We start from the raw sequence: 17,151 nt of genomic DNA on the forward strand, positions 1-17,151 counted from the left end.
CAGCACCTCCATAACTGCATCTCAAATATACTACGGCACTGGAGCCATGAAATCCAAGACTCCTGAAAAGGGACTGCAGCAGCAACTGTAGCAGACATGAATAACATTCTCCCATGTCTAATATATAAAAAGGCAAATATCACAAGTAACAAGAAAAGTTCAGGAGTTCGTAAGGATACCAAAATCAAGAATCCACCTGCGAATCTGAAGGCACGTGATCCAATTCCCATTCAAGTTAGTGGTGAACTTCGCAATGGCTTCGATTACTTTTGCACAAGAAATAATTCTGACATCCATTCTCCACTAAGAATGCCTACAACTGCAGCTACAATAGCAGACACATGGTGTTGCAGCTGTAGTCTACCAACACAAAGAACCCTCTGTGTAAAACAGAACTGTTTGGAGGTCATACAGCAAACTGACACTCCCTGGTGAAGCAAAGGCAGTCTACAGGTAAAGAAGTCTGGTTTAACTGACAGCTTATAAAAATAACATTATAAAATAGAAGAAAGGGGGGAAATCTCCCCTGCCTTTCCCAAAAAACACCCCACATCCCCTCCAATACTATAAAAGTACATAGTTATTATAAAGATTTTCACTCATCACTGATTTTTATGGATTTTAATTGCACCTCATGTATTGAAACATAAATGCCAAACACCAAGAATGACACAGAGTCTTGATTGGATATTATCGAAAGCAGCAAGTCAGCTTGTGTTCAGTTTCTGCAAGTTGGATATTTCCACCTGTCAACCACAAAATTCGTAATACAATTTAATACTCTCATGTTTATTTGCCAAAAAGACACAGATTATTTGTTATAAAGGAGGTACCCGACTGGAATCTGATACTTTCTGATTTCATGATGCAACATTAGGTCCCAAATGGGCAGAGACTTCAGTAAGGTTATTAAGTAGATGAAGTTAAGTGAGACTTATCCTGAAGGACTAGGATACACAGTTGTTCATACACACCTATTATGCAATCTTAAGTGTGCCTGGTTTTATTTTTTAACCCTTCCAAGAACTTCAAGGTTGTTTAAATACAACATACTTAAAACCAAAATTTATCTGCAAATTAATTGAGCTTGAAATACCTTTTTTTGTAGACTATCAATTTTCATTCCCAGATAAAATACTCAAAAACATGTCACTTCCTATATAAGATCAAATTACAGAACTAAAAAACAGCTAGAAATGGAACTGAAAAGCACAGTGAAAGATTATGCAAAACTTACACAGCAAACAGCTTCCAGAAGATCTATTAAACGGCATAATAATACTTCCAGCAAACAGGTGACACATTAAAAAGGAAAAACAGTAACAGAAGCAAAGTCTTAATCTTATTTTCTTTTCAAGCTTGCTACTTACTGTAGAAACCCAAATCTGTCTGTGACTTTGTAAAGACGATAGTCAGCATCTTCCCATGGTTCAATCTGTGCACCCTCCCGTCCCTAAAGGAAGGAACAGAAAAAGAGCCAAATTAAGTTTTATGACACAATAAGCTAAGATGCAGAAGACAGGATTCAACCACCCAAAGCATAATCTTTGGGACATGCTGGTAGTAGGGTAGAGGAGCAGCAGGAGAACATTAGTCCTAAATTGACAAACAAAGAAAAAGGAGAGTAGCACACTTTGCCCAGCCCCTACAAACAGTATTTTAACTGCAGGATGAAATTCTTCCGGTCACTGCTAAACCCAGAATAAATTTCAACCACTGATTTCAACCATAGGCTTGTAATAATCTCACATCTGTTGTTAAGCTCCACAACAGTCCATCAAGGTCCCCATACACTGCCCTCTACTTGTTTTATTTTCATAATCCGTCTTTCCTGAACCACCACCTGACAACAGCACATACTGTGGTCAATCTCAAGCCTACATCCATGCTGACTTCTAGCAGCTGTTGAACAGAACGTAATACTGAGTTCTCCCTCAATGAAGCACTCATTTATGTTCCTCCCTTCTACTCCAATTGCCATTTTTTGTAAGACTTGCAGAAATTTCTCCATATTTCAGCTACATATTCTTCCAGTATGGGCTACGTGCAGTTTACTGGGTCTAAAGAGAGGCCACCACTCAGAACACAAAGCACGTGCGTATTTTTCCCTTATAACAAAAAATCCCACAGCCACTCATTTAAGCACACACTGTGCAAACCACCACTAAGTCTAGTATGTAAAATGTTTAATGAACCCTACAAACAAGTCTATTGCTTAGTATTCCAATGACACTACAAAGTCTGTAAGTGTTACAAGAACATGTGAATACAGCGTAGGCATTCTAGGCATACTCTGTGCCAGGCTTTTGCTTGACAAGTGGTTCAAGGGAAAAGAAAAAAAAAAAAAAGAAAAAAAAAAGTATCACTAGGGTATTTCTTCAATTTCCCATATCAATCATATAATCATAGAATAATTTAGGTTTGAAAAGACCTTTAAGATCATCAAGTCCAACAGTTAGCCTAGCACCGCCAAGCCCACCACTAAACCATGTCCCTAAGCACCACATCTACATGTCTTTTAAATATCTCCAGGGATGGTGACTCCACCACTTCCCTGTGCAGCCTGTTCCAGTGCATGACAACACCTCTGGTGAATAATTTTTTCCTAATATCCAATCTAAACCTCCCCTGACACAACTTGAGGCCATTTCCTATTGCTTGTTACTTTGGAGAAGAGACCAACACCCACTTCCCCACAACCTCCTTTCAGATAGTTGTAAAGAGCGATAAGGTCTCCCCTCAGCCTCCTCTTCTCCAGACTAAACAACCCTAGTTCCCTCAGCCACTCCTCACAGGACTTGTTCTCCAGATCCTTCACCACCTTCATCGCTCTTCTTTGGATGTGCTGCAGCACCTCCGTGTCTTTCTTGCAGTGAGGGGCCCAAAATTGAACAGTATTTGAGGTGTGGCTTCACCAGTACCAAGTACAGGGGGACGAGTACAGCACTATCTCACAAACAATGAGTGAACTGCATCTTTTAAGTTCTCTGTAATGATTTAAATGCTTCTATTGCCATAACCAAAAATTAAATCAATAAAAAGTAAAATAAGAGTCCTGATCTCATATATACACTGAGCATCCTCAAACATCCCAGTTTCATTACTTCTAATACATTACACTGCCTTAAAATATCCCCAAAGCAACTTGCCATGCATCTGAAAAATAAGTTGGTTGAGTCATTATCCAGAATATTCCCCATGGAGGGAAAACTTAACTCGCTCAGAGGGCAGTGTATCATGAAACCATCAGAATAGTATGACATAGATCATTTTAAACAAAAGCTAGCAGGAATCATGATTCATTTTTTAAACAGACATATTACTAAGATTAATTATAAAATGTCTTTAAAATTATTATCAAGTTCACTTACTCTGTCATACTTGGCAACTATCTCTGCTCGTTCTTGGGCAAGTTTGATAGCAGCATCCTGCTCAGCATCTGCACCTGTGGAGAAGCAAAATAATGCTCTTCAGATTCTCTCTCTTGTGAACAAAGAACTGCAGCTAAATACTCGGAAAATAAACTTCAGAGAAACTACTTGTGTGGAGAAATGCCAAAACAATTGTATCAAAGCAAAATATGACCTTGGTGCGTGTCTTGAGTACTGTTCAGAGTAAAATACAATTATTGGATGGTATCCTAACTGCCGAGTTCAGAATGTTCCCGATTTTCCACCAAAGCAGGTGTTAAATAAAGTTAAAAAAAAATACTACTCCACAACCCACTAACTGAAAGACCGAACAAAGTATTAAAAGCTACTAGTCACCAATTCCACAAACATTCATATAGTCAAAGAAAGCTGAAACATAAACTGCTGGTTTAAAACAAAACTGGGAACTATTTACAGGATTCGTAGAGAGAGATTAGAATATTGATGAATGCTGAAGAAATCCTGCACGACTTCATCTGAGAAATTGCCTAAAACCTATTTCTAAGAAAACAAGGAAGGACTTTGTTACAGTATCAGACTGCAACTTGGGCAACCCAGAGGTGGAATAAGCAGAAAGATACGACAACAGGAAGGCTGACAAGCAAAAAATATGGATGTGTGGGTAAGCAGTGGACAACAGTACGTTGTAGATCCACCAGAGTTTACTGCAGCAGTGGACTTAAAGTTCAGATAAATCTGTTTCCATCAAGGTGAAGTAGACTGTGTGAGTGTAACCAAATTAACAGAAATCACCTCTAGAACATGGACAGGAATGTAAAGAGGGCATCATGAAAGGAAAAGTAAGAAAGATGCTGCTTTGAACACTCAACAACATAATGCACTGCAATATCCCAAATGCAATTATGATTTCAAATCAATGAGGCAGATCACTTTTAATCAGTGATAAGCTTGTGAAAGATTCAAGAGGTTTTTTGTTTCAATCATTAACAAGCAATGAACTCTAGACAAAGCAAAGCTTTAAAAAGGTTTAAAACAGTTTTCAAGCACAGACAGTTACAAAAATAACTCCAGGCATGTGTTTTTTCACTATTTAGTTCATGGCAACATAACGAACTTCAGGAATGGTACATATCAACCATATGGGCCACAAAAAGAGAAAAACAGATCTGATATTACAGTTTTCTATCATATGACATTATTAATACAATTATTTATTCAAACTCAGTATTTCTTTAATTATATACATATATTTCTATATATTTTTCAGGTATTTAGACAAGAAGTTGTGCCAAGGCAGCCTTCTACGCCATCTGTTAGATATTTAGCATGGTCTCTCCATGTTTTCACTTGAAGTTTCTTTGGGGGAACGCAGAGACAACCTCCACGTACCCCACCACGGGCAGAAGCACCAGCGTTCACGCAACAGCGATGCTTATCTCAAACTTCCCCTAATGGAAAGTCTGACTACTTCTTTAAAGCTTTTACTTATGATCTTCAGAAGTTACATTTTTTTAAATCCTCATTCTGGCCCCCCTCTGCTTGTCACCATCATATTGCTCCCATTTATTAGTGAAGACATTGAATTTTGCCTTTTTTTTCAGTTTTCACTAGAACCAGCACACATGCATTTACACAATTATTTGAGGGTGTAAAAACAATACGAATTACATCTGCTATACTTGGAAGCTATGCATCTCTGTGACACAACACTGATAAATAATTTCCTCCCTGTAAGGCGAGAAGCAAGTACGCTCATTTCATACTGCTCAGCCTTTGGTGTTGTCCCAGCTGGAGGCTGCTCCTCCTGCTCTTTCAGGTGCTGGATCCACTTTTATTCCTAAGCTTAAAGAGGACTGCAAGACACAAAGCAGTTTGGTTTCAGGTTTGCTTTTCTCCAATGCAGTTTTACAGTGATTGCAGGACTCTGTTACTCCAGCCGCCTACATGAATGCTGGCCAAGACACAGCTCCTACACACCAGCTGCAGTGCCCTCCCAGAACCCCTCCCCAGTACTGTCACCGCCGAGGGCACAAACTGAACCCTGTGCTACTCCAAGCACATTCAAGCGCTGTATATTCCCAACACAACTGTAACAATCCATTTTTTATCATTGCTAGTTGACATACTATGCTTACTAAACTGACAACATCCACTAAAGCTACCAAACCTCCGCTGACATAAAGCAGTACATGAAACTTAGCACTGCTTTCAAAGTCATAAGCTAAAGGACCCATAATCAGAGTTAAATCACATTTTCTTTTGTAAGACACAGATCTGTGCTTACAGTAAGTATTTATAGAAGGTCAACGAATGGTTTTTAAAAAGTAAACTTTATGCTCACTTAGAAAGCTGACATTCCTTCAGAGAATTCAGGTCCTGAGCAATCCTAATCTTCACTTCTCCAGCAGACAGATGTGGGGGAAAAGCTTACTGGTTTAACATATGACTGCTGCTGGGCTTCAAGAAATGGGAAAAAAAATCCTATCACTTTTTCCCAATAAAAGAGAGATTAAATTTGATTTGCAAAAGGGTGGCTGAACAATAAGTAGTCAGTATCGTAATACATAGCAGTCAATACATTCAAGTAGTAAGAAGTCCGTACATTTCTTATTAAAGAATTAAAAAATAGATTACTGCTTGTATTTAAAAATATACTCAAAAGGACATGCACTGCTCTTCAACACCACAGATGAAGTAAGTGGCAGAAGATGAAACAAAGTTTAAGCCTTTGCTTAAAGAATTCAAAACTGTATTTGCACCACAAACTGAGTCTTTACTTATGCTGGAAACGTGGCCATGCCTCACCTTTCTTTCCTCTGCATAAGTAACACATGAATCAAAGTTTGGCATATTCTGTGTCTCGTGACAATTCAATTACATTAAGTGTGGAAATTATCATATTCATTGCCTTTAAAGTAATCCTCTCCACTTTCTGCCAGAATCATCTTAAACTAGCTCAGTGCAGCTAAAAGGTTAACGTTACGTTAATCCATCCACACTGAAAACATAGAAAAAACAGCTTGAGACGGGGACAAGAGGTTATATTTCAGGAGATAAGCATGATTTTTCTTATAAGAGGAATTATTTAAATATCTCCAAGTTAGAAATTACACAATGATTCCTGATAAAGCAAAAGCTAAATATAGGAACAAGAAAAATTCTTCATGAAATATCTTCCTAGGCACAAAAATACATCATTACGAAATTAAAGACAAATAACTGGTATTCTAAAGTCTTCTCAGATTTATTCAATAAGTCTTATCTCACTGAAAGCAGTTAAAGATGTGAAACAAGTATGACTATATTTTCTAATTCAAAGTGAGAATTACAGATGATCAACAACAGATTATACAAGAAACAATGCAGTCTCATATGAGGCTGACATTAACTGGCACAGAGAACTGATTTTAGAATCACACAATCATTTGGGTTGGAAGGGACCTTTAAAGCCCATCCAGTCCAACCCCCCTGCAAGGAGCAGGGACATCTCCAACCAGATCAGGTTGCTCAGAGCCCCGTCCAACCTGGCTTTGAATGTTTCCAGGAATGGGGCTGAAACCAGCAGATTTTGACTAAAAACTGGGGAAATATATTATCAAGAACTTAAAAGAGTACAGTCAATGGTAATAAAATCTGCCAATGATGGCATACAAAACAGTGCATGTAAGTCCCAAAGAAAGTGATCAGGCATACAAGGTACAACGAGCGTGCTTAAAACCCTGCCAAGCAGCAACGTCACACATCCAGTACCTAAAGAGGGCCTACAAGAAAGCTAGAGGTGGACTGCAGGCAGTGATAGGATGAGGGGTCACAGCTTTAAATTGAAAGAGGGTAGTTTTAGATTACATACAAGGACAAAATTGTTTACTGTGAGAGTGGTGAGGCACTGGCACAGGTTGCCCAGAGAAGCCGTGGATGCCCCATCCCTGGAAGTGCTCAAGGTCAGGCTGGATGGGGCTCTGAGCAACCTGGACCAGTGGAAGGTGTCCCTGCCCAGGGCAGGGGGGTTGGAACGAGATGATCTTTAAGGTCCCTTCCAACCCAAACCATTCTGTGATTCTATGATCTAGCTTTTGAAAGACGTAGATCATAAAAGGAAAGGTAAAGAACAAAATTTTTTGAGTGACTGTCCTGATACACGTAACACTCCACATTGGAGGGCATCTTCCCCTCATCACACTGTCACACTGACCTGCTTTCTGTATTTACAAATATTACAAACTTGTAAGTTTTGAAAAGCAGCATCCAAAGGAATCGAAGCATCATTACAGTCAGAAAATCAAACAGAAAATTCCAATCTGTGATGAGGTGAAAAAGGACTGACATAACAGCCAGATTACTGCTTTTCTGCTACACTTGGAAATTATATTATGTTACTTGCCAGTGCTGCTGAGATGACAAGTAAACTGCTGGATTTCAACTTTCGAAGAGATACTTAAGGATGGAGCTAGAACTGGTCTCATTTTGCAGCTTACTGATTTTAAACAGCTAAAGAGTCAGGCCTGATAAATTAGATGCTTTTAGTCCACCATAAGCCCTACGAAGTGAGAGGAAAACATTGTCTAGCATCAGTACAAGCTCTCCTCCTTTCTCACTCTAATAAGAGTCTCTCCTTACCTCACTAATTATCGAAGAATTGAAATGACACAGTTTCTTCAGCAACAGAAAGAGGTGATAGCATGTAAGAAATGTAGAGTGGTACAGGCAACAAATTAAGCTAGTCGTACACAAGGACACAATCCTAACTCGTCTCCAGTACTTATTTTCTGAGAGAGGAAACAAGTGATCTGGAGATGCCGGCATTACTTAGCAGCAACAGATTTACAGACCAATTTTGGGTGCTACTCTGCTATCCACTATCAGGTGGTCTCTGTGTGCATCATAGCCGCATTTAAAATCAAACCCCACATTTTTAAAGCCGGAGGTTTTTTTACAATTTCAAAACCCCTGTGGGCTCAGTTGATATCAACGGATATCAAAATTGAAAAACATCACACTAAATTAAAATACATTCCTAAAACTGACAACAAACAGGCTTCTTTGTCAAAAACTTAAAAACTAACTGGAAACTCCCAGTTCCTACTAAGCAGCTGCAATTCTAACTGTCTCGCATCTTGCAAGGAATATTGGGGAGATCAGTTTACTTTTCCAGTATTCCTGACTCTTCCAATCCTAAGGAAGAAAGGCAAGTGCAGTAAATTTAAGTGAGGAGGAACTAATAAAAATAACAAACATCATGGAAAAAAAAAATACATAACATCTGCTCTATAATGAAAGAAAGACTACCTGGAATGGACCAACTGCCATGACATATTTAATGGCAAAACAACAGATCCAAGTAAAAACAAAAACTATTAAAGGGAAAATAAGGATGTGCTCTACAAACAAATGCAAAAACGAAAATCCGACCATTAGTAAAATTTTCCCAGGGATTTAATTTTTTGCAAGAAACCAGGTACAGATAAAGAGCTAGAGTTTGACAAATCTGATCCAACTCAAAAAAAGAAATAATCCTGCCCTACTCTTGCCTTTGTGCCATCTTATCCCTTCTGTTTCGCAGGGAGAAACAGTAGCTGCAGATGTAGGCATCTGCAGACACCAGAAAACCTTTGATGCAAGGTTGCCCCATCACCCACTTAAAATACAGGGGTTTTTAAGGGGACTAGGGGAGGATGGTAAAACATGGAAGAAAAAAATTGTAATAATGTATTGTTTTATTTAAATCACTACGCTAAATAGTGAGGATCCTTCTCGCAGTCACAGCAGTAATTCAGTTCTCCAAAATAAATGTGTGGGAACCGGTAGCGCTATCCCTCCTGTTTCCAGGGGCCGCGGAGCAGCTGAGCATCCTGTGACAGCCCAGCAGCAGCTTGGCTGCTCCTGTTCAGCGGTGACTGCAGCACAAACCGCCCGTGATTACACCTGGTTTTCATCGCACAGCCTGACGGAACTGAGCTGCTGCCGAGTGAGGAATTGCCAGAAGACAGTAAAATCATGGTCCTTCTCACAAAAAAGAAAGCTGCTGCTCTTCAAGGTTTACCAAGTACCTGTAGTTTGAACTCTGTCTAATCCTGCGTGGCTTCCAACCCTGTTCAGCTACAGAACTGCAAAACAGTAAGGCACAGTATTTTTAAAACTGATTTTCATCTGCAATCCACTAAGCACGCATCTCTGGCCTGTGAAAAAGTAGCCATACAAGTTATGGGAATAATATTTGGGATGACTCAAACTCACTAGTGAGACTTCTCCCTGAGATCACCCTAAAAATGCCTAGTTAGATACAGTACCTCACCTGGAAAAGGTAACAACAGCAGAGCTCCCTCGTCAAGGTAGCACAAAATGAGTACCACCAACAGCCTCAGCGCATTCTTTACAGGTTTCGAAGGAGTGTACAGGTACAAGGTACCTTACAGGGCTTATACATTAGCAGCAGCATAATGAATTGCTTCTTACAGATGTGTCATAAACTTGAGTAACGCCTCTTTCTGATGTGGTCAGTGTATCAGTAGCATCCTGTGTAATCCCATCCCAAATTCTGAAAAGGAGATTTCTCCCTTTTTTTTGTTCTTTGACCCATCACCACTGCCTCCTCAACTGTGGAACAGTCTAAAAACCCCAAAAGACTAGGAACATGCCAATTTCTTTTGCATTACTTCACTCAAATTCTTGCTTATTTGCACATTACACATTCCAGTGCACAAAGAGCCGCACTGGCACAAATTCCTGTCTGCAGGCACTACCACCAGCTGCTGCACATCTACACGTTCAAAGCACATATCAAAGCAATAAACAAAACATTTTGTAAGTCTCCAGCCATATCAGAAAGTCCCTTTAATACACAGGCTGTTTATTTTCCTTCCAGCCATTCCCACAAACAATGAAATAAAAGCCATGACGTACCCTTAATAGTATTTTGTTGTGAGCAGCCAACATTCAAAAGGAAAACTCTTGGTAAATACCTGCACATAGATATTAAACTTCTCTGAACAGAAAAGAATAAGCACCATTTACTGTATTTTATTTTTCTCTTCATGTAGAGAGAACTTTTAACATAAAAGTAAAATAGTTACAGCTAGAAGAGCACTCTCTTTTACATCACCACACTTCCTCAGGAAAAACAGTATGTCCAGAAGTTAACAAAGCTACATTTCTTCCACCATTAAAAAGAATTATCTACCTTAATAGTATTAAGTATTTAAAACTCAGAGTTATCACTAATCCAAAATGAGAGAGAAGTAAAACAGCACGATACAAACAATTAATGACTAGTACATAAAATAAAACATTTTACCAGTCTTTAGATTGCCATTTTCTGTCCAGTCCTTGTAAAGCTCTGTTTTAGTCTTCATGAAGTAAATTTTTTTTGTTGCTAGACCATATTCTAAATCAGTTTATCAAAAATGAACAGGGAAAAGCTCTCCTCCTCCACTCACAGCATTTGCTCCGCATAACCGAGCCACTTGACACATGCTCCTTCTTTTTCAAGACAGGGCCCCTCTACACTTACACGAGCTGCAGATACTCAAACAAAGACGCCGTTTGTTAATAACAAGTGTCATGCAGGCACCATGCTAGGGTTCTCCACCACAGCCCACAGCCCTGCATTCCAGCTAATAATAAACAAGAGGATTTGAACAAACAGCCTCAGAGGACGCAGGTCCTGTAACACATCACTGTTGGGTCTTGGGTAAGAATTTTTACTGGTATTTACCACGTGGCTGCACGAAAAGCATCTTATTTGAAGGACTTACTAGAAATGGGGCTTGAGTACCCCATTTCTGGCTTATTACCTAAGAACCATGAAATTAAATATCTCTAAAAATACAGTTTCGATTTCTGTATCCCCTACTTACAGGATGAAGATTTTATTTATTTTCTACCTAAAACTCCTTTATTGTTCAGGATATCTTGGGGACTTGAAGTAGCTTGGATGTCAGGAATTGATAAGAATGTTTTCATTGATGAAAGTATAAAAATTCAAGATTTAATATTGGTAGAATTCACCTGCTTTTTAAAAGCTGAAAAACAAATCTCCACGTCAAATATTCAGAACACACGTATCAAGCCGTTATCCTGCACAGATTTCAGTCCTTACACATGCTCTCTCAAGCAAAACGTCAGCTGCTATGCGATGCTTACAGCACACGCTGCCAGACCTGTCCTGGAAGGCTTGTGTGGGCTTCCAGCTCTTGGAGAATCCAACAGAAAGATGATCAGTGGGACTGTTCAGCCTGGAGAAGAGAAGGCTCAGGGGGTTCTTCTCAACCTGTGTAAATACCTGAAGGGAGGGTACAAAGAGGATGGCGCCAGGCTCTGTTCAGTGGTACCCAGTGACAGGACCAGAGGCAATGGGCACAACTGAAACACCGGAGGTTCCCTCTGAACATCAGGAAACACTTTTTCACTGTGAGGGTGATTGAGCACTGGCACAGGTTACCCAGGGAGGTTGTGGAGTCTCCATCCTTGGAGATACTCAAAAGCTGTGTGGACACTGTTCTGGGCAACCAGCTCTGTGTGGCCCTGCTTAAGCAAGGGGGTTGGGCCAGATGACCTCCAGAGGTCCCTGCCAACCTCAACGATCCTGTGGTTTCTTTCTACCATAAAAAGTGTTAAAATGCCAGGAACTGATCAAGTGCATGGGACTATTCTTTTTGTTTTTAAAAAAAAAAGTTCCTTCAATTGTTTTAATTTTCCTCCTCATATTGCCTGGCAGAGCACTGAGCCTGGAAATGAGCAACGGCTCCTTTGTCTTCACCACTGGTTACTACTCATGAACCTTACCCAAACCCAGGTATCAACAGTTTAGTCTATGGATTCAGTAGGAGTTTAGACTGAGCTAGCCTGATAGCCACCACAAGGCACGTTTCCCTCAAAAGCAGCATTTTCCGATTACTGACATCCATACACACAGCAGCAATCATCTTGCTATACAAAAATCTTCTATTTTTCTCATGATAGAACCACCAAACTGGTTTCATAAAACCAACTACTTTGTTTCCTTACCAGAGAGGATGTTTGTGGAGAAGACGAAAAGAACTTGCACACAATGAACATGAGCGCTCCTTCCAGGCTAACTCTCTCAACAGATATCTTCACTACCTGAAACCTGAAAAGAACTTGCTTTTTAACATCACTGGTACTCTTCTACCACACACTACCCTCAGGCAGCAATAAGTTAAGAGCTATATTACACTGATACTTTTCTTACAGCTTTAATTGGTTTTCAAGTTTAATACGTCTATTTTTGTGGGTGTTTTCAAGTAAAGACTTACACAGAAAAAGAGGAAGATTTTGGCTTAACTGAAATTTTTCTCCAATCAGAACAAGAAAAAAAAAATGGCTAGAGGTGGAGTCAAGCTATTTGTACAATCAATATATTCCACTATGCTCTGCATCAAAAAAAAAAATTCCAACAGCAAAACACAAGCAACCTTCCCGCTCTTAATAACCAGCCCTTCTTCAGAGTATAACCGGTTGTAGTTTTACTGTGTAAGGAGTAATGGGTGGAAGACATGGAAGTAAGGACTTACCCTGCCTGAAGAAACATGATTGAACTCTCACCTTGATGAAAAAAATGAAGTTTCGCTACAGCAGAATACTTGCAGTTCTGCAGCATGCCCTAGGAGATGCTGCACAGTCTCCAATGCAAAATGGTCACTTTGGAAACCAGTAGAATTAACTGCTACTAAAAACGATCTCAAAGCCATTTAAAAACTATCCCCAAAGGACTCAAAGCAAGAGCAGGGAAACCAAGGCAGCCCTTCTAAGCAATATTCCACAAAGGAAGCCTGTGTCAAAACATGAAACTAGAATTTAGGAGTCTAATATACGTTGCAAAGAATTTAAATCAACTGCTCCTACTATCTCACTTTTAAGCAGCAATTGACTAAAGGACTTACAGGAACTCTACTGACATTAATCAGTTATTGCAATATGTCTATGACTTTATCGTTAATAACAAAGCCTTGCTAACACACAATAGTTAACAGAGCACTGAAAGAACAAAACTCAGAATAAACCAGCAATAAAACAGCAAAAGAACATAATCTACTAAAACACAACTGGGCCATTCACTCAGTGTTAATTTGCAATTATTTTTTATATATGTTTCACAGAAATAAGTACACCTTAAAATTAAATCACCTCCATCAGCTATGCCTACAACCAGGCCAGCTGGAAGCTGCAGTTGGAATGCTCATGTCATCGCCTTACGACTGTTACCACAAGGGTTACAAAGCGGAGCGACAAGAACTGGCAGGGCTCTACTGTAATTCCATTTTACAAAGTGTTGTGTGTGCAGTCACGAGCCAGAAGATAATTAATTTGCTGAAGGTTAACATAATCAGTTGCAAAGCCAGAAGAAACTATAATTGCTAATTTGCGACAAGTTACACTGAAACGAGTCAGCCCAATTTTGAACAATGCTCCTTTCTTGAAAGAAAAAGAGAAAAAAAACCCAACACACAACCCACCCTCCTGTCGAGGACTCTGCCAACACAATCCAAAACGTTTATGGCAGCTCTTAACAGACATAAATGTAAAGACTTGGGCTGGGTATAATTTGGGGCTTGCCAGTATGTAAAGACTGGTCTGACTTGTGCAACAACCAGATGATGTCTTATGTCTAAGCTTAAATCATCCTTCGTTCTCCACCTTCCCAAGGGTGTAGTTGGCATCTGGCCGTTCCACTAGTTTATTACTATTTTTCTTTTTCCTCACTGCCATGGAAGTGAGGATTCTGACCATTACGAAGCAGCCGTTCATGTATATATTTCATCTTGAAGGAGATGTAAACACTGCGCTGGCTTAGGTCATGTCAGCCCGACAGACAGCTGCTCAAGCGGTGATCAGAGCAGATTCACATTCTCACCGCTCAACAGAGAAAGCTTTGTTTCTGTAACACGTTATAACCCAGCAGCAAAGAAATGACAAAGCTACAGTCTTCATGGAAAACACAGGAGATTTTCTACTACATGGAAATCATTTTACAGTCTTCCACCAAAGATTAAATTTCCTGGAACTCCTACTGTGGCTAGAACTGATCCCGCTGAAACACGCAATCTGTGCCATCTCCAGCCCGTGAGCACTACTCCCACACACCCTTCAAATCCATGACCTTTCCCAGTACTAGTCCTAGCCTTTTTAATTAATGTCTTCATAAAATATGCTGCAAATCAGCTGCTGTATTAGATGGTAAGATCAGACACTCGACCACAGAAGCAGTATTAGCAGACAAAAAGCTGGAATATTTCCGGAATTACACCCTCAACCTAACATAAGTCAAGTCAACCTTTCCATACCAGCGCCAAGGTATTGGTTACAACTTTATAAGCAAATTTAGCTGAAAATGCTATTTTTTTTTAATCCCCTGTACTTGCAAAGTACATTATGCCAGCAGTCCCCAGAGGCTTTTGAAAACTAAAATATCCCTTCTGCACACTGATGCTGCTCATATTCTTTTAAGCGTGACAGGCTACTACACATACAAGCAAAACCATCTTCCAGCAAGACTGAACGTAACAGCTCTTTGCAATAAATTTCCTTTTCCCAATGCCACAGATCAGGGTGACACACAAAAATCATTTTCCCCAACAATACAAATAAAAAGAACCTTTCCTTAAAATGATATCAAATTTTGACATGATTTCAGATTTCCTGTACTCTACATCTTCATTAGTAGCATGCCCTGAATGTTTTCACAGCACTAGGGTTTGCAGTATCCGTTGGAACAGTACAGTGCTCAAGCGGTGATCAGAGCAGTGGTTCTAATATTTTAGATGCTGACACAAGCTAGAACATTTCATGAGAGTTATGCTTCCCACATTAACAAACTTAAATGTAAGTAGTCAGATGCCACACTGTACTAATTATGTTAAGTCTCCTGATTAATCATTTCTGTCTCAGCATTAGTCAAAATTAATGGAGCAAACAATAATTAGACTTGAAAATTCAATGTTGATGATGTGAAGGCTATTCCCAGCTTAAAGCATCAGTAAAACAATGCTCAAGCACACTCTGGAAGAAGTTTTTGAAAGGAGGTCTTCATTTTTGAGGAAGCAGTTTCATTTCTTCTCTAGGGCTAGAGAAGTTAGAAAAGTTTCATCTGTATTTGTTTCATTTTAATGGCTAAAATAAAAAGGGTTGTTCCTCTACAGAGACAATCTTTGCATACTCTGACACACACACAGTCCAACTCATCATTTAATTACAGAGCCAATTTAACTGATTAAAATAGAAAGAAAAAGAGGGATTGTTTTCGTAGTAGCTGTTATTCTGCCAGTTAATAAGACTAAAAAGCTCTAAGCCAGCTCAGAAAAACACCTGCATTGACTCAAGGTGGCAGGAGTAAAATTGCACCAGGATCACGCGGAAGAAGCAGCACCCCTCGCCCTGCCCAGTGACCACAAGCTATTATCCAATGGGTGACGCGACGTTCCTGCCCAGGTAAACAGGCTGTTGAAACCTCGTTGGACCTTGCGCGATATGGAAAAGGAAAGGTTCACAAACAAGTAACAGATGAGCAGTTTCTGGTATCACTACCTTTTACTTACCAGCTACACATATCATAGAATCATAGATTGGTTAGGAAGGGACCTTAAAGATCATCTAGTTCCAACCTTCCTGTCACAGGCAGGGACACCTTCCACAAGACCAGGTCGCTCAGAGCCCCATAAAACCTGGCCTTGAACACTTCCAGGGGTGGAAATCCACAGCTTCTCTGGGCAACCTGTGCCAGTGCCTCACCACCCTCAGAGTGATTCATTTCTTCCTTATACCTAATCTGAATCTACCCTCTTTCCGTCTAATGCCATTACCTGTTGTCCTACCATGCCCTTGTCAAAAGTCCCTCTTCAGCTTCCTTGTAGGCCCCCTTTAGGTACTTGAAGGCAACAATAAGGTCTCCCTGGAGCCTTCTCCAGGCTGAGCAGCCCCAACCCTCTCAGCCTTTCTTCATAGGAGAGATGCTCCAGCCTTCTAATCATCTTCATGGCCTCCTCTGGACTTGCTCCAACAGGTCCTTCTTATGTGGGTGGCTCAAGAGGTGGATGCAGTGCTGCATCGGAGTAAAGGGGGAGAATCACCTCCCTTGACCTGCTGGCCACACTTCTTTTGATGTGGCCCAGGATATGGGCTTCCAGACTTCCTTTTTTCCTGCCTTCTCCTATCATGAGGTACTCAGGGACTAGTCCTTCCCCAAAAGCATGAGAAAATCAACGTTCAGCCTACGACCACTCTTCAATTTGAGTGTCCCAGATGCCAAGCGAGCGCTCTTACTATTTGGGCACAGCCTCCACATAGGGATGTATTTTGATGTTTTAAGCTCAGTCTCACCCCGATGCACTAACAGTAAAATAAAATCTTAAATATCGTAAAATTTCTGACAGGATTAAAAAGTATTTTTTTTCTTTTTCTTTTTTGTTTGGTTTTTTGTTTTGTTTTTTTCCCAACAAAAGCATATCACACTAGTTACCACAGGTCCTGAACAGGCTGTTGTGATCCATACCTTACAGTGTAGACTCAAGGTGCCCCTCCACCTGCCATAACGATACCCTGAAGGGACCCTCAGGGATCACAGTGCCAGTTACAGAGAAGCTGCAAGATCCATCTGTATTCAACTTTAACTATAATCTTAACATATTAAAAGTGCTTTCACACAAAATACTGTGTTTCATGCTAAAGCTCTGTTCACCACAGCTAAACAGCTTTCTTCCTGTGTCTCTGAGCTATTCATCTCTGAGTAGATAAACATTTTAACTGC

General features: G+C 40.0%; 1 protein-coding gene across 5 annotated transcripts in view; it reads right to left on the reverse strand.

The window, feature by feature from the left end:
* The window catches only part of USP6NL (USP6 N-terminal like), a 124,993-nt gene that overhangs the window by 62,473 nt on the left and 45,369 nt on the right, over window positions 1-17,151 (reverse strand). For 4 of the 5 annotated variants that reach the window (XM_086744823.1, XM_086744846.1, XM_086744828.1 and 1 more), the window contains exons 3-4: window positions 3,372-3,445; window positions 1,371-1,453 (exon numbers count right to left, since the gene is read on the reverse strand). In XM_086744823.1, the coding sequence (XP_086600949.1) occupies window positions 1,371-1,453; window positions 3,372-3,445 (157 nt within the window). Of the gene's footprint in view, window positions 1-1,370; window positions 1,454-3,371; window positions 3,446-10,683; window positions 10,808-17,151 lie in introns of those variants that run through there. The other variant, XM_086744814.1, reaches the window with a different exon arrangement.

Source organism: Chlamydotis macqueenii, chromosome 1 (genome assembly GCF_036417535.1).
Source record: "Chlamydotis macqueenii isolate bChlMac1 chromosome 1, bChlMac1.mat, whole genome shotgun sequence".
Classification (NCBI taxonomy): Eukaryota; Metazoa; Chordata; class Aves; order Otidiformes; family Otididae; genus Chlamydotis; species Chlamydotis macqueenii.